This window comes from Puccinia triticina, chromosome 3A (genome assembly GCF_026914185.1).
Source record: "Puccinia triticina chromosome 3A, complete sequence".
In the NCBI taxonomy this organism is placed as follows: domain Eukaryota; kingdom Fungi; phylum Basidiomycota; class Pucciniomycetes; order Pucciniales; family Pucciniaceae; genus Puccinia; species Puccinia triticina.
Window position 1 is genome coordinate 1,906,719 of NC_070560.1, and position 18,505 is coordinate 1,925,223.

The 18,505-nt window shown below is 44.0% G+C and overlaps 2 protein-coding genes across 2 annotated transcripts; both read right to left on the reverse strand.

Annotated features, from left to right (window-relative positions):
* Positions 1-10,767: 10,767 nt before the first annotated feature.
* On the reverse strand, positions 10,768-13,244 carry PtA15_3A210 (uncharacterized protein; the record flags this gene model as incomplete). Its single annotated transcript, XM_053167156.1, has 12 exons — positions 10,768-10,870; positions 10,936-11,110; positions 11,207-11,289; positions 11,387-11,563; positions 11,632-11,761; positions 11,834-11,905; positions 11,992-12,168; positions 12,235-12,321; positions 12,391-12,434; positions 12,513-12,740; positions 12,816-12,949; positions 13,032-13,244. The coding sequence occupies 12 exons, from the start codon at positions 13,242-13,244 to the stop codon at positions 10,768-10,770; spliced, it is 1,623 nt and encodes a 540-aa protein (XP_053018400.1).
* A 536-nt stretch (positions 13,245-13,780) lies between these two features.
* PtA15_3A211 (uncharacterized protein) lies at positions 13,781-17,832 on the reverse strand (the record flags this gene model as incomplete). Its single annotated transcript, XM_053167157.1, has 3 exons — positions 13,781-14,661; positions 14,745-16,449; positions 16,537-17,832. 3 exons carry the CDS (start codon positions 17,830-17,832, stop codon positions 13,781-13,783), a joined length of 3,882 nt encoding a protein of 1,293 aa, XP_053018401.1.
* Positions 17,833-18,505: the final 673 nt, after the last annotated feature.

Genomic DNA, 18,505 nt, shown 5'->3' on the forward strand with positions numbered 1-18,505 from the left:
ATTCAAATCAATCTCTGATTCCATCAACTCATCAAGCAGAAGGCCTGAAGCCACTTGAAAATCTTACATCTTTTCCAGAAAGAATGGACCACCATGCCATACCCCCTCAAGCCACATTGCTAACTGATTTCAGGCAAGAATATGGATCTGAGAAAAGAATCACAAGTGAATATCCAAAGCATTGTCAACTCATGAAAATGGATATTTTGGCAACTCAATCTGATTCCTCATCATCATGGCCGACTACTCTCAATTTTAACACCCCATTTCTGGAGTCTCAGAGAGGGGGAGCATGTAAACAAAAACTGAGCTATCTGCATAACAAAATGGTTGAAATGAAAGGATTTGATGAAAGCAGCAAAGGAATGAGTGGAAAAAGGAAACCAGTCAATATTTTCAGCCAAGTGGAAGAAATAGGATTTTCTCCTCCATCTATTGATTATGAAAATCAACCAACAACCAAAGAAATATTTTTGCCCCCTTTCAACCATGGAGAATCCAAGAAGAGGAAAGAAAAATCAAACCCTTTGGAATGTGAGAATGAGATTTTGGCATGCATTGAATCTTCCACATACACAAATCAATCACAGAAAACATCTTCAGAATCCAATACTGAACTTTTATTATTGAGAAGAGAAATCACACACCCAATCAAAAGTGATGGGATAATATATTCTTATTTTGAACCAATTTCTAACATTCTTTTGCATCAAATACCACCCTTCATTGATAATAACATGTCATTTAATTTCCATGAAGGAGTATTCAATTTTAATCAAGATCTACAACCTTTTGAAACAGTAAAAATTAAAAACATTCTTACACTGATAAATGAGAACAGAAATATCATGGGAAACACGTTATTAATCTTGGAAAGCAACCTGGAAAAAAAGATTCACATGTTCCATTATTTTGAGAGGCCTAACCGCTATACCAAACCTATTGAAAGAATGACAGATGAGTTGTGTTGCACCCATGACAGACGTAAAATACGCCAGAAATCTGCTCACAATCTTTTTTCAAAAAGGGAAAAGTGGGTCAAGTTTTACAAAGACAAAGCTGGAATAGAAATTGAAAACTGTTTCAACCAAAAACAGGGACTTAATCGCCACATTAAATTTAGAGAAATTGAGAATCACTTTATTTTGTTTTTGCTGAATGTGGATATTATCACCTCTATCATTGTGAAAGTAGAGCAAATGGATTCTCAGGGGAGGATCAAAAAAGGGGGGAACTCTGATATCCTGAAAAGTGCTTCAGAAAAGTATGAATCCATTTGTAAAAAGCTTGGAGTTAGACTCACATCAAAGCAGTATCCACATCAAGAAATTACTGATAAACGTTTGAAAAAGTTTGCTCAAAGGCCTCCTTCTGAAAGGGTTTGGATGTTGATCAAGTTGTGGATGGAGGAGGAAAAGAGTGAGATGAATGGCAGAATAATCAATCTTGATCAATTTGAAAGTGAACATTCAAAAACACTTTTTTCAACATTTTTTGAAGACATATTTTTTTACTCCATTTCTTACATGAATGAAATATTGTCACAGATATATAAGGATCTCCCAAACTCTTGAATGGCTTTATCCCTACTTTTTCTCTTCCTTCATTATTGTGTGTCCATTTTTCATTTCAAGCAGGGTTTTTTTTGTTCAATTTTGCAAAGAAATTATGTTACTCCAATGCTAGATTCAGTGTGAGTTTTTTCATAAAAAATTGTTTCATCCAGCCAGTCAAGATGATCATTGACCAAAGCCTTAATCAATTGGGCCCCAGCCAGTCTTTCCCATTTTTGTTATTCTCATTGCTAAACTCCCTGCTTGAACTCCTTGGTGATAAGCTAGACTGGGATGAGAACAGCGGAAACAAGGAGTTTCAAGTGGGAGATATTTGTTGAAGGATGATTTATCATTGCATCAGAAGGAAGATCAATAATAACAGAGAAAGAAGAAGAAAAGAAAAAGCTGTAAATGAGAACAGAGGACACAAGACGGTTCAAGTCAAGTGTGAGATGGTTATGGAAGGATGAGGGAGAATTCCTTCCACTTCCACTGTCTCAGTCTTACTAATTGAAAACTGAAACATAGATGAAATGTGTGTACCACCTAAAGAAACATAAGAGGTGAAAGTTGAAACTAAGGTAAAATATCTTAAAACTTGGATCATTACTCCAATCATCTTGAGATTGCTCTTATATTTGAGCCTCTAGCATGTTGTGGAAGTACCTCAATAAACCATAAGGCTGCAAAGAGATAGCTTCAAAAGCTAAATGCTCATAAGGGAATGAATTATTCCCTTGAGAGTTGTATGGCTGGATTTCTAGCCAAGCAAGGACTTTGAAATATTTTGGTTAGAGATCATTAGTAGGGAACCTCCTTGGATGAATGATGCCTCAGTTCATTTCCTAGATAAATTCTTGGAACCAGAGCCATACCAAGCCCAAGCTATTACACTTTAGTCATAATTGGGTCTTTCTCCTCTTCTTCTGTAGCTCTTTCCTCCCTCTCAGCTATCCTTTAAAATTTCTTTCCTTTAATTATTCTGGATCTTGTGTCATCATCTGGTTGACCCTTATCTAGGGATGTCTATTGGGCGGGCTCACCAACTGGCCACCCAAACCCAGCTGGGTTTTGGTTGGGTGCGGGCCAGATTTCAGGAGTAATTTTTCAAGTTGGCCTGGCCCAAGGGACCCGCGTATGTAGTTGGGCCAGCTTGGGCAGCCCAATGGGCACCCATGGGGCTGGGGGGATCATGGGTGTCCAGGGGAGCCCACAGGAAGGCATCCTGCCACAAATCCACACCCACCATCCCACCAGTAACCACCACCATACCTTACAACCATCAACTTTTGGCGGCCACCCTCAATTCTTGACCATATGGAGCCATATACCGGCAACAAAATTGACATTCAGGTGACTGCTGGACAACAATTGCAAGCTGATACAACAGAAGATCTTAGTCAAGCAGACTCTTGAAGTTGGACTCAAGTACCTGCTGATAGACGGAGCAAATCACAAGATGAAGCTCAATCAAAGAAGCAAAAACTTGCCAGTGGTGTTTGGGAGCAATTCTCCAAGATCATTGCTGAGTTGTCTCTCCCCTATCCCCTCTGAATCATCAAAGATCTGGAACTCAAATAACAAACATATGATACTGCACATTGTAGATTCTAATGGCAAAGAGAAGGCTGAGTGAAAATACTGCCATTTGAAGCTCACAGGTGCCTCCAGCGCTGGAAAAATTAATCTCCATCAACACTCAAAGAAATGCATCTCAGACAGAGGGGTTCTGTTAGGAGCCACACAAGGCCTGCTGAATTTCTCCTTGGTGTCCGATGCCCCTGGCCACAACTGTGAGATTTTCAGTCAGAGAAAAGGGGTTCGATGTGGTGAGAGTTTCAATCTTGAGGGGTCTTGAGATTGGACCAAGGAGCAAAGATGGGTCTGAGTGGTTTGGGCTCTGACTTGATGATTTGATTTCAAATACAAGCAGAGGAAATATGTAGTCACAACTAGAGAGCCCCCTTGCAAGATCCAAAGGGGGCCTAAGTGACAAAACAAACAAAACAGACATCTCACATGGGATGGAAGGAGAGATAGACAAATGTTAAAGAAACATTAACATGTGGAAGGCATTGGAACTTAACAATGGAAAGAGGAAATACACATCACAATCTTGTGATGGAAAGCATCAATAAATAATTGATGGAAATAAAGAACACATCACACATTGTGATGGAAGATGATAGATTGAAAAAAAGGGGGGGGGGCATCACTAATCAGTGAAGGAAAAAGGAAGACTGTGAGCGAAGAAGATGAGTCAGAATTCTGACAACAACATCTGGATTTTTAATCAAGAAAGAGTACACAGATGGATGGCCAAGATTATAATTCAACACAAATATCCATTCTCCATGAACAAGCACCAAGGCTTTATTGACTTCACAAAAGAGACTCAGCCTCAATTTGCAATGCCAGGTTGCAAGGCAGTGCAAAGCAATTTTTTCAAACTATTCAACAACCAAAAGGCATCCCTCATCAAATTCATTGCAAACAAGGCCAAACAGATAGCCCTGCAAACCAATTTATGGACTTCCTCCAATCTCACTGTCTACATGGTCTTGAAAGCCCACTTCATCAAAAAAAAACAGGAACCTTGTAAAGTTAATCATTAGTTTCCGACTGCTTCCTCCTCCGCACTCTGGCCCAGCCATATCCTGTGTGACTGGAAGGCAGTCAACAAACTTGCTTTTGTCACTTTTGACAATGCTCAAGAAAACACTGTGGCAATGTTTAACTCCAGAAATATGTGGATGATTGCAGTTCCACTCCGGGTGCTGCAACCTCAGCATATTTCCATGTCGGCTGTCTTGCTCACATTATAAATTTAGTTTTCAAGGACAGGATCAATTTTGCAGGTGAAGCCGTCAATCTACTATGTTAAAGTTTCCATTACATGCATGGATCCTTGGGCCGCATGGATGCTTTCAAAAAGGCCCTTACAGCTGTTAATATTGACATCAAGAAGAAGAATTCTTGTAAGGATGTGCCAACCCAATGGAAATTGACATTTCTGATGATTAAGGCCCCCTTGCCCTGCAAGTTGGCCTTCAAAGAACTAGCAATCCAGCACAGGAAGTTTGCCTACTGCCCAAACAGGCTTCAATGGGATGAACTTGCCTCCATGGAAAAGTCCCTTAACCCATTCTACCAAGATAAGTTGTTTATTTTCTTATCCTGTTGTTTCTTTACTTATCCATTGTAGACTAACTTTCTCTATTTATTTATAATTGCAGCAGCTGTTTTACTAAATGGCACCAAATAACCAAAATCAATTATGTGTACTGTGTGATGACAGCAATTGAGAGGCAACTCAATGACTTTACAGAAAACCCCAGCAATATAGCCAACATTGATGATATTATCTTGCCAATGAAGGATAAGTTTGAAAAGTACTGGAATACATACATCAAAGAAACTACTTGCAGTTGGACTGGTTCTTGACCCCTGTTACAAGATTCAATATCTCTGCTTCAACCTTGAGCAACATGCAGCGGGGGATGACAAGGTTGGTGAATTCATCAGAAAATTAAGGTCCACCCTCTTTTAACTGTGCAACCTTGATGTTATTGCACCAGCATCCCTTGCCCAATCCAGCAGCAGTCAAGTACTGAAAAAATCGGAGCAACTGAAAGATTCATTTCTAATCAGAAGCTGGTACAAAGATTGCTATAGACAACGTGAAGTGAGAAAACAATCAAGTCTAAGCTATTCTACCTGAAAGCAACTCAAGGCAGACTCGAGTTGGTATAGGGTTTTGGGCTAGGGAGATGAGAAGGAGATGGCTGGGCGAACTCCGTGTGAGTTTGCTAAGGGTTTTGGTTATGAGACGAGCTGTCATCCGTGCAACGGCATGAGTTAGCAACGGGAGTGCGAGCCTTTTCTCTTTCTCTGTCTTGTCTTTGACTTACGGGTGTAGGCGCTGTCAGTTTATGACTTTTGCCTTATCCCTACGGCAGAGCTTGGTCGTACCGCTTTGGTCTGCTGTCGTTAGACTGTTTGTGATGCTGGCTATGAGGGCGTCTTTTGGTTTATTGCCAAGTTGTTCCGCGAGCGTTATGTTATAGAACAAGATTCAGTCAGCCTTGCAAGAAGTCTGCTGTAATCTTATCTCTGGGACGTACAGGGTTCTGAACTTTAGATCTGGCTTTGTCTCGGCTTTGGCTGGGGCGGCTGCCAATGATGGTTTGGGTTCTGCAATCGACAAAGCAGTATGATTTTAGCTTTCTGGTCTGGGTTAGGTCTGGGACTGCGAAAGGGGCTTAGAGCTTACCTTTCTTAGCAGCTGGGGCTTGGGTTTGGCTTTGCCGCGCTAGCTTACTGTGCGGTTGCTGCGGGTCAGGGTCTGGTCTATTATTCTCACAAGTACAACCAACCTTGAAGAAGAAGGCCATCAGTCAAGACATATCAGCGTTCCATGAGTATATGGCTCAGAAAATGGACACATTGCCTAATGCACCAAAAGCCAAGTTAGATCTCTATCTCAAAGAAAGAAACCTAATCCTTTCTGAAAAAACTGATTCCAAGTTCAACATGATTGGATGGTGGAATTTGAACACAGCACAGTTACCCTCACTATTGGAGATTGCCAAACTGTCCTCATGGTCCCAATGATGTTTCTGGCTTTCAAGTCCCTTTTTCTATGGGTGGAAGTGTTTTGGACAAATACCGAGTGCACCTGAACAACAACTCAGTTGAGGCATTGATATGCACACAGGACTGGATCAAGGCAAGCAAGCGGCCTCAGGATGATTTTTCGTCAAATTGCACTGTTTATTTCTTGTTTCTGTATGAACACTCCCTACCCATGAGGTAGGGGGGGGGGTTAAAAAAGGATTAAATTAAATTTCCAACTTTTCAAAAAAAAAAAAAAAATCACTATTTCAAAATTTTGGTGGGGGCCTGCCAATGGCCTGCAGGCTGCCCATGGGCAGCCCAAGTTCTCAATGTGTTTGGGGTGACTCACTTTTTTATTTAGAGAAACTGGCCCAGCCTGAACCATCCAGAAGATTTCTGGGCTGACCTGGACCAGCCCTTTGGAGGCCCAAACCCGCCCATGAATAGTGATCCCTACCGAAGCCTTATCCTCTGCCTTAGTTAGAGTCTTTTTATTCAGAGTTGTGTCACAAAGAGACCACCCCTGACATTATTTTGTGCTCTGGCTTGCTGCCATGGAGATCCACTGTTTGCCTTTGGATGGCCAGGTAGGCATTGAGTTGCCTGAGTGATCCAGAACTTTTAGGGTACTGAATGTGGAACAAACCCATTTACAACTAAACCAGCATCCCAAAACTGAATGAACACATCATAAAACCAAATTAAACCTGTCTCCAAACACATCTGGCACTAAGAATTTTAATTTTTGGTTGTTGTGTAGGCTGTGAAGCCATAGTGTAGTGTTGACTTGGTAGCCAAGCAGTCAGTGCGCACTGTTTCCATTTTTTTACGCGCTAAGGTCAAGTTATCTGGTTGGATTTCTAGCAAGATTAGATCAAAAAATCTGCACCAGGAAAGAAAATTAAGCTTGTGTATTGGGTTTTCTGAGGAATCTCTGCAAAAACCCCGCTTTTTATAGGGAGTTTTCCGCAGTTTCCTTGAACCCATGGAAACCCTCTCTGGTGGCTTTCAGTATTCAGCCAGATTCAGGATTTCAGAAGCACATCCCAAGAGTCAGACCTGATCTTTTTGGAGAATTGTCCAGCTCTCTCCGGAGTCCAGATCAGAAGCTTAGAAAAGGCAGTATTACATAGTTTTATTTTGCTTCTAAAACTCACCAACCCTAGATCACTGCTTTGCGCAATGCTAACACCAAGGTTGTGTCGCTGGCCTAGCTTTGGTGATGAATCTTGAGCAGGCTAAACCATTTGGTTAGAAACCCCAGAAAAACAAGGAAAAAAATAGTGTAGTGGCCACAGTTTCTGGTTGCTGGCTGTTAGCATTTGTAAATATCAAATGACATAAACCCAATTAGTTTTATGGAGGCAGTGCTCAAATTATGTGTTTATTGATGTTGTAACAAGTTTGATATTGAGTTTTTTACACTTTCTGTATGCCTTACACTGTCTCTTTGGTACATATTTGATGATTGTACCCTGTGTACTACCCTGCAGATGCAGAGTAAATCATCAAGATAATATGTCTCCTTCCTTTCCATCAAAGATTCCACTTAACTTACTGGCAGGATTTTTACACAAGCTGCAAGGGTCTCTTGACCTCATTCTCAGAAGAAACATGCACTGGAAAGTTGTTCTTGGTATTTATATGCTGCTCTCTGTCATTTGCAAATTCAAGGTTGTAGGCTTTCATGATTCAATTCATGTGCTGGATTGGACAACAGAAGATCTGCCTCCTAGCTTGGATGATATTATCAATCCCATGAACAAATACCAACCAAAAACTGCACATTCCAGCTTCTGGCCTGTGGCAGAAGTTTCCACCTCATCACAAGGATTGGAACAAAATCAACCACTGCTCAATCCCGCCTCTCCCCAATCTGGCATGCATGAAAAATGTCAATTCCCACCCAGATTCAGCGTTTCTTGTTGATTGGGATGGATTTGGGACTGAGAAAAATGCTAAAAATGTAGATGATATCCTGAAAGATTGGAACACTCTTTTTGAAGAATCAAAGCAATATATGTTTCCCTCACCTGATGAATCAGAAGGGCTTCAACCACTGAAAGATCCCACACCTCTTCCACTGCCAGGAACCATTGATCACCATGATGTGTTCCCTCAAGCCACACTATTTCAATCTAATTTCAGGGAAGAGTATGGGTCTGATGAAGGCATCAAAAGAGCAGATCCAAGGCTTTTAGATGGCATAAAAACAAAAACTTTGGACAATAAATCTACACCATCATCACAGCCTAATACTCTGACAACTCATCCCAACACCCAGCTTTTTGAATCTCAGAAAGAAAGGAAAAATAAAGAAAAACTAGGCTATCAGCAACAAAAGATTGTTTCAGCAAAAGGAATGGATGCAAACAGCATAGGAAAAAGCCTCAAAATTAAACCCACTGATCTTTTCAGCAAATTTAAGGCAGTTGGGCAACTTGCTTACTCTGATTGTCACAATTATCAACCATCAGAGGCAATATTTCTGGCTTCCTCCAACATTGGACCATCCAATAAACGAAAAGAAAACTCCACCCCACAGGACTGTAACAATGAGATTTTCAAAAAGGTATACATCAACAGAAATCAATCACAGAAAACATATTCAGAATCTGATACTGAAGCTATATTATTGAGAAGAGAGATTGAACACCCACTCAACATTTATGGGATCCAATACTCATATTTTGAAAGAGTCTCTAATCTCCCCTGCCATCAGATACCACCTTTTGTTGGTAATCAAATGTCATTGAATTTCCATGCATCAGTATTCAATTTTAATCAAGGTCTATTGCCTGCAGAAGATGTCAAAATCAAAAAGATTATCTCATTGATAAATCATAATGTAGACAAAGAAACCCTGGGAAATACATTATTAATTTTTGAAGCCAATCTGGAAAATACAATTCATGATTTCTATTGGAAGGAGCCTAATCGCAAGACCAAATATGTTGATTTAGTGCTAGATGATTCACAATACACCCATAAAATAAAAAGACGAAAGGTACGCAAAAAATCAACCAAAACTCTTTGGTCAAAAAGGAGACACTGGATTCAATTTTACGCAGACAAGGCTGGCATAAACATTGAAAATCGTTTTCACAAACCGTTTAGATCTAGGTACACCACTCAAGAACTTGAGAACCATTTCATTTTGTTTTTGCTGCATGTGGATATTATCACCTCTATCATTGTGAAAGAAGATCAAAGAAATTCTCAGGGGATGATCACAAAGAGGGACAACTCTGATATCTTAAAAAGTGCCTCCAAAAATTATGAATCCCTTTGCCAAAAGCTTGGACTTGTGAATCATCATCCAAATCAAAAGAATCCTGATGAACGTTGGAAAAAATTGGTTAAGAGACCTCCTTCTGAGAGGGTATGGAATTTGATCAAGTTGTGGATGATGGAGGACAAGAGTGGAAGAATAATCAATCTTGAGCAATTTGAAACTGAAAAATCAAGATCATTTTTTTCATCATTTTTTGAAGACATATTTTTTTACTCCATTACTTACATGAATCAAATATTGTCACAGATATATAAAGACCTCCCAATATTTTAAATTGCTTTTACCATACTTGGTCTGATTTTCATTCATTATTCTGTGTTCCAATACAAATATTTTCATTTTCAAAGGTTTTTTTTGCTTGTTCCAAGAAATTCAGTTGCTCCAATGCCAGCTTCACATTCAGGTTTTCTATGGAAAAGTCCTTTCCAGGTAAATTTTTCCATTCATTGAATTTGTAATCACTTGGGCCCCAGTGTTTCCCATTTTCTGTTATTCTCATCTCCAAACTCCCTCCTTGAACTCCTTGGATCAATAATCATCTTGATTTCACCCCATTGAAGCCTGCCTACATTTCTGTTATGTACGCTTTCTGGCTTTTTATTCTTGGAGGGGGTTGTCAAGTTAGCATGCCCTTCGGCATCTCCCGGATTCTGCCGCCGGGGCGCGGAGCTATACGCACGATAGCCTGTCTTTTTTTGATGTGGCACGCAGCTACCTTAACCGAAGCGCCTCAAGTGCAGGCCGGTCGAGGCGCCCAATGCGAGGAGCTCTGGACCCCGTGATCCCATCGGAAAGATGGGTTAAACCTACGCGGGCGCCGTAAGTCCATGTCAGGTTTCATGTGGTGGTTCATCTTGGTTGTTGCCCTGAACGTTTGCCGAATCGCCCCGTTCTGTGAGGACTGGTGGTGGTACTACCTTGACCATCGCAGTCTGCACAAGAAGTACATGGGGTAGAGGCCATGTCTCAACCTGGCGATTTGAGAGTACCAATACAACCCACAGCCATCTTGGATAGAAAAAGCGGACAGCCTATGCGTACAATCTCAGGTTGCAAGTGGAGCGAGCAGTTAAAGTACATCATGTCGATTCTGTTAGAAGAGCTCAGGTCGCCGTTATATCATGCTACACTGGACCATCTCGGATATATCTTGAAAGTTCTGGAGGTTTGCTCAATCAATCAATCAATGAAAGGGGGTTAGGTGTTGAGATGTAAGGGAAAAAATGGGGCTGTCAAATATAATCAATGACCGGATTAATAACGAAGGGCTGGAAAAGAGAAAGAGATCAGCAAGAAGATCTAGCGATGAGTAGGCATAGAAACATCTGCTCGGTTTCCAACCGCATCGGCTGATCTCCAGAAGGCAGTAGTAGTTTTATTTTGCGTCCAAAACTCGATACCTCTAGAGAATGAACAAATATTTAAGTGTCTCGACTGAAAAAGCGTTTAAGGAGAGGAAGGACGTACAGTTTTCCATACAAGGAATGTCCGCCTAGGACGCTTTCCTTGTTGCCACTCCAGGCAAACATAGGCAGAGGCACGGGAACGGGAACGTTGATCCCGATTTGGCCGGCTTCGACTTCCTTTTCGAACCGCCTTGCAGCCGCCCCGTCTCTGGTGAATATCGCAGTCCCATTCCCATCTACTCAAAGTTAAATCACCCATTTTTTTAAGAAATAAAAATAAAATCAGTTTCAAGTGGTATGTATTAGAGCGTGAGAGAAAAACACGACTGGACATTTGTTTCGGTTGATCAGTTCGATCGCTTCATCGAGATTTGAAACACTGACCACCGTCAAGACGGGGCCGAAAATTTCCTCCCTTTATTTGATTGAGCCGGAGACGAAGAAATGTGTTCAGAAACAAGATATTAGGATGATCTAGAGGGTGATTGAAAGATGAGAATGGATTGACTAACTCATAACATTTCATACCTGGAGAGCCTTGGAGAATTGTGGGTCCGACCCAATTACCATGAGGGTATCCCTGAACCTCAACTTGCCGGCCATCGAGTAAAACTTTGGCACCCTCGTTCTCAGATTCATTGATGATCGAGATGATTCTTTCTTTTGATTGAGGGCTGATCACGGGTCCACTATATTGATAGAAAAAAAAGCTTCAATTGCGACAATCTGTCATCGTTGGAAAAATGGAAAAACTGACACTTCAGTCTGTTCTTGAAATCCCTCCCCAATCTTCAATTTGCGAGCTCTCTCAACTAATTCACCCACCCAATCAGACGCCTCTCCGACGGTTATCATGACGGATAAGGCCATACACCTTTGGCCAGCAGCTAGAGATTCGTGTCAATCATTGGAATTGGCATATAATGGGATGATGAGCCCCAAATGGATGAGAAACCAACCTCCAAAGGCCGCACCAGCAATAGAATTAAGAGTTAAGTTTTTCGAGGCATCTGGCATAACCACGCAATGATCTGAACATCAAACCGGATGAGGAGCTCATGAGTCAGCAAGAGAGCCGTGGATTGTTTTCTTGTAATAAAATAGATATCCGACAAACTCTTGGCACCCAGGTTAGCTTGGACCCTTTTGCCAGCGGCGCCGGCTCTGGAATATATATGTTTTCCGGCGTGATCGGAGCCGACAAAGGAGATCGCCTTGATCTGGGGATGGTCGCACAAATAGTTCACCGTCTCTACTCCTCCATGTGCGATATTCAGAACACCGGCAGGTACACCTTCAATCAAATACAAAAAAATCAGCCTAACTCAAACGCAGTGAAAAGGGACAAGATCATACTCACCTGCCATTTCGGCGAGTTCAGCAATCATCATGCTGGCACCAGGATCTCTTTCCGATGGCTTCAGAATCAAAGAATTCCCACACGCAACTGCAGCATAAAGATTAAAATGATCAGAATTTCCCAATCTTAGAGTAATGTGCACAAGAGCGGGTTTACCTGAAAGCATACTCCAAAGCGGGATCATTGCTGGGAAGTTAAATCTAAGGGCTCAGAAGACATTCGTCAGAGGAGTACATAATAAGCATTTTCAACCACCAAGTTATGTTCCCAAAACTTACGGACAAATCGCCGCAGTCACTCCGAGAGGGGCCTTCCTAGTCTCGGTATCCATATCCTTACTTACCTCAAGTTTCTCGCCCATCAACAGTTGAGGCAATGAGCAAGCAGCTTCGACGACCTGTAAACCTCGATGGACATCACCGCGGGCATCTGAGAATGTTTTTCCTTGCTCTAATACAATCGATCGCGCTAGATCGTCTTGGTTCTCTTTGATTAGGGCTTGTAATCTTTCAAATAAGCCGGGGCAGTCAGCGATCCTGCGTCATTTTTTATTTTATTTTTTGATGTTGTTCTGTAATAACCTTATCATAATTTGTTGGCGACTGAGTACGGATGTATCTTTCCACGTATGATAAGCATCCTGAGCACGAGAGACAATCCGATCGAGCTCTTGGGTGGTAGGTTTAGGAACTTTTGTTAAGACCTCTTGGGTAGCCTTTCGAAAAATAAAAACAAAGTCAGGAATTATTTTTTCCAATATATAAACAAAACAAGTAAATTAAGATAATCATGTTTACAGGGTTGTGAACATCCAACCACGAGTGAGTTTGACTGTCGACGAATTGGCCATCGGTGTACAGCTTAGTGTTTTGGCCATTGGTGTAGGTTCCTTTCCATGGTCGATTGAATTGACTGTTCTGCTGGTGATAAAGGTGGGCAGAGCTTGAGAGTGCTCGAGAGTGCTGGTAGGTCGAGTACGTGCTCCTTATCCTCGTTCGGATAGTCAGCATCCTGGAAGTTGATGTGTGATATTTTCACTTTGGGCTGGACAGCATTCATCGATCATGTGAGGGAAGGAATCCCCGAGGATCCACACGGGGAAGCACTCTTCGCCATTGGCTTTTGGCTGGGATTATGTAAGCATGTCCCTGCCAAAGTCACGTCGTATGTATGATTTTCTGAAGACCACTACATAACAAAACTGTAAGCAAATTTGTTTAATTGTGTTCGTGCATCTGTGTGCCGAGCACAAAACGCCGAGAGAAACACTCGAGAACACTCGTGCAGATTTGCTTGCATATGCACACTGGATGATACACAAAGAAGAGAAAAACGACATACAAGAACGGTGACCAAAGAACCAATGGAAAAAGATCTATGGAACATGCTTGTTTTCGGCAAGTTAAAGAGCAGGAAGGAAGTTTGAAATGACACAAGGTGACCCCAAAGACAAAGAGATATCTTATAGCCTTCATAGAAACAAGATTATTGAGATAAAAAAACAGAAAAGGAAGCAGGTAAAAGTGAAGATGGTGAAAAAAGGAGGTTATATACCCCAAGCGGCATCGACAGGCGAAAGTGAATCTGCGACATCATCCGATCGGGCGACATTATCCGGAGCAGTGTTTTTGTGAGCGTCGACGTGTCCATCGGTGTCATTATTATGGTCATCATCATTATTGTTGTTATTTGTCTCTTCGTCAAGGTTGGTCTTGGAGACGATGATGTTGTCGGTGTGAGCGGCGGATGGGGATGGAGGAAGAGGGGCGTGAGGCGGGGAACGGTTGATGGAAAGATCGACTCGAGGGGGTACAGGACGGTCTGGGAGGTCGGCTAAGGAAGATAGTGGAGGACAGGGCTGGTCGACCAGGTCGGCGGTGGTCTTGTTGTCCTGACAATCGTCTTTAGGGGCGGCTCCCACAGCCAACTCTCTCTGTTCCCCAGCCTGCGCAAATGAGGCTTTCAGATCGAGTTGCGATAGTACCTTTTGTCCAAGACCACCCGCCTCATCGCCGACAAGCCCGGTCCTATTGAGCTCAGTCCGGTCTTGTGCTATGGCTGGATCAGAAGCCACGACGTCCCGATTGTCTGCAAGAACGACTCCCAAGGAGGAGGAGCCGTTCAGGACGACCGGTCTGGGAATAGCCGGTTCGGAGTTCGGGCTAAGCTGCAGCTGGGTGGTGAGCGAGTCCGAGCCGATTCCGAACCGGTGACTCGAATCCTTTATCCCTGGGATCATCATCATCGGCGCTGGCTTATAACTCGCCCGTTCGGACAGAATCCCAGGCGCTGCTTTGGTCACCGTCGTGGTGATCGTGGTTGTTGGAGGCGGAGGGTTCGGAGAAATTGACTCTATGTTTATCGGACTCGAAGTCATCGACGATCGATCGTCTAGTACAGGAACTAAGAGTTTAGACTCAGTTTTTTCTGCACAGAAGAAAAAGCAAAAAAAGCATTAATCATCTAATGTCAGTGCCAGTAACAAAATAACCGAGACGTTGTTGACATACCAGATATACCCTCGGGCTGGGCAGAAGGGAAGCTTAATCCAGTCGTAGATTGAGGCGCGGCGGGAATGAACTGACCGTTAGAAGAGAAGATACGATTACGTTTGCCGACCGAAGAGGGGACTTCTTCGGTGGTGACACTTGGGGCGGGGGAGGCAAGAAGCTTGGAGGTACTGGGTTTGGGTCGAAGATGAGAAGTGGAGGAATGATCGAGGACCGGGGAGCCGGACCGAGACAGCTGCGAATTCGATTGCGGGGAGGAGAGATCGACGCTTTTGGCCTTGCCCGCACCCAGGCGGGCCCGATGGGCACGGTACGACTTTGATTTCTGGGCCTCGTTGTCGCCGGCTGGGTGTGTGTCACTCGATGAGTTCTGGGCTAGACTTGACTCGTCGGCCGGCCGGAGCGAGATCGGGGAGAAGTCCATATCAACGGGCTCGGTCAGAGAACTCAGCCTGTGGTTGTTTGTGTCAGCCTCTATCGAAGAAGACCTGTCCTCGTGGGAGTTCTGGACATGGTCAATCGAGATCGGGTTGAATCCGTTATTGTAAGGGTGGATGTGGCCGGCTTGAGGGGATTTGCGCTTGGAAGCCCAGGCTGCACCCCACTTGATCACCACATCACGTGCCTGGGTCACGCTGGCCGCGAGGGCTTCCTTGTCTGTCGCTCGTGTGCGCAGTTGATTGAGAATGGAATTTGAAGATGTTGATTGGTTCGTCGCCGTATGGGTAATAGTCGAGTTGGCCGACCGCAGATTAGATGTATTTCGGATCGGGGGTGGTAAGAAAGTGGCGGGCAGTGTTTGACGAGGAGGGGGAGGAAGACGTCGAAGGGGTGAAGGATTGTCTTCTGAAGATTGATTAGAAAAAGTGTGAGCTACTGGAGGACTAGATGTGTTGTCTTGCTGGGTTAGATCATCGATTAGTTGTGGAGAGGAACTCTGAACAGGTTGGGCTGGGGTTATAGGTTCTTCGGCGAGGTCCGCCAGATGATTGCTTGGACTGGAAGCTGATGTGACGTCAATATTTGCAGGCTCGGATACACGGGGCACTGTCGGTTTGCCGTCCAGATTGGGCGTTGGCGGATAAGAAGTGCTACTTTCAGGGTGCGAGCGAAGGAATTTCTGGAGTTTGGCTACAGCATCTCCATCCTCCAGATCGGAAGGCTGTTGCTGCGCCGAACGAGCTTTGGTTTGATTGCGAGATGCTGAGGCCTGACTGGATTGGGTCGACACAGTATCCTGACGGCGCGTAGTTGAAAACCAGCTACTACGCTTATTTTCTGGTGGATTGAGCGAAAGGGTCGGAGAGCTATCAATCGACTCTTCAGCTGTCGGTGTGGGTACCACTGCTTCAGACGACTCTTCAGATCCAGTGACGTTTTTCTTGACAGTTCTCTGCCTCATCGTATCCTGTGAGAGGTTGTTCTCTTCCCGAGCGGTGTTTAACGAGGCTTTTGTGGTCTGTGGAGCAGGCTGCTGATGAGGCTCTGAGTGTGACTTTTTGTGAGTCGGGGATGATTCATTAGTTTTTGTCTTGACTTCTTCTGTACTGGTAGACCCATCTGAGACGCCTTGGTCGTCTTGGCCATCGTGCGCCGATTTTTCTTTCCTAGCCGCATCACCCCAAATCCCACCGTGATGGGTATATGGCTGAGTATCAAAGAACACCAGATCGTCTAGATTCGGGTAAACAATTGACTCCATGACCTGGAGATGGATTTTTTTTTTTAAAAAAACAGGTCTGAATATCAGATGGCCAGGGTAAGGGTATGTGATGGAAAATAATCTACTAACCACTTCACGGATACGAGATTCGATTGGCTTCAAGACCAGTGCCCATTTGATCTGACGAGTGGAGACGACCGGCTCGAGGTCGAATACGAGGTGAGGCATGGCTGTGAAGCCGAACCAGAGTCGATTGGTTGGTGGTCTCTTGATCTTGAGGAGTAAGGTACCGCTGAGCTCTTTGAGGACGACTGCGAGGACCAAGTTGACGACATAAGGTTTGAAGCGCGCGCCTAGATTGATGGTAGCAACTGTTTCGATGGTGATCCTAAATTCGCCTTTATAGCTGACCAATACTTCCATGCTCGCATCTCCATCGATGGTAAGTTCCTTGAGCATCGGTTTACTGAAGAATGGTGTGGTCGAGCCGACGTTGACCTCACGAACGTTGATAGCCGAGAGAAAGGTAGGCGTTTGAACTTTGGCGAGTTTTTTCATAATCCGGTCGATGATCCAATTCTCCAAGGCGTGAGTACGGTAGCTGGATAGGAAGAGTCTACCGAGCATGGCGTTCATCCATCGCATCGGGATCGGATCGGGTTGCTGATCGATTCCTTCGAGCAACTTGGCCATATCTTGAGAGTCGAATAGGGATGCATCCTTTTGGAAGGTAGATTTTGAATCTGGACCGTTTAATTTTGAGGAGGCGAGTAGGATGTGATACCAATCTTCCTTTTCGAGGTTATTCTTTGTGAATAGGAACCAGGCAGCCGGTCTACCCGGTTGATGATGATGATGATCTGGCTGTTCGGATCTCACTGAATCGTGATGAGGTTGGATGATTGGTTGGAGACAGATGGCTTTCTTTTTGACGAATAATTCACCATCCGGACAGCCAGTCGGATAGAGGTCGACATTATAGAGTGAGACTTGGATGGCAGCCGTGCAGTCTACCTGATCCTCATCCTGGTATAAGAACAGGACGTTCTGTTTAAGTACCCCGTAGAATCGGTCCTTGGGTTTGATCCGTTTTGCGTCCTTGGAGCGCTGGTCCATGAAGTTTCTGTAGCTATTCGTGAGTAGTCCCATGTAGGTATTCTCTGAGTTTTGAGAGGGCTCGTAGGTCTGTCTGACTGTCAGCCAGCCTGCACGGTATAACCTGGGTAGTTCTGAGTCGGGCTCATACTTCGTGCTTTGATCCTGGTCCTCCTGAGGGTTAAGTGGTGCTGATTCGGATGATGATGAGCTCTGGACAGTCTGTTTCGTCGGTGAGAAGTAGTAGAGACTAGTTCCGATGGTGATGATGATGATTGGGATGAAGGTCAGACCACCGAGCAGGTAGACGGAGAGGATAAGGTAGAACATCGCATTCCCAATTGACCTCTCAATTTCTTTTCCTCTTGACCGTCGATTTCTTTCCTTTGTTTGCTGACCGTCTTTTTCTTTTTGGGCGTCTTTGACTTTTGTTTTCGATTGGAATGTCGTTGACTGTATGACCGTCTTTTGCTATTTTACCGTCGTTTGCTTGTGAGCTTTCGTTTTGATAATTGACGTCGTTATCCTGCTGACCGTCGTTGCCTGCTGTTTTCTTGTTGACCGTCCTGGGCAATGTGGTGTGACCTCGACTCTCTGATTTGGAGTGTCGATCGATCGTACGTACTTGCAGTCTACCACTGCGGATACTGCAAAGCCAGAGCCCGCCAAAGCCGCCAGCAGCCAGCTCCGAATCCTGAAGATTCGATGCTATCCGAGCCCATCACGGGTCGAGCTGAGCCCCGGATGCGTCCTAGCTCTCCAAACCAGGCATGATATGTACATAATAATGGAAAGCAGTGAAAAAAAGTGATGGCTATTCCATCCATAGCAAGGCCTCATTTGGTGAGACGTGATTTTTGACATTGACATCAAGGCCACCCCGAAGGAACTAGCAGATGGAGATCCGATGGCTGCCCAGCATCGGAGCCGGATATCCCACGCACGGATATCGGGGGAGCTAGTTCTTTCCGAGCCCGGACACCCGGATCGCTACTATACCAGT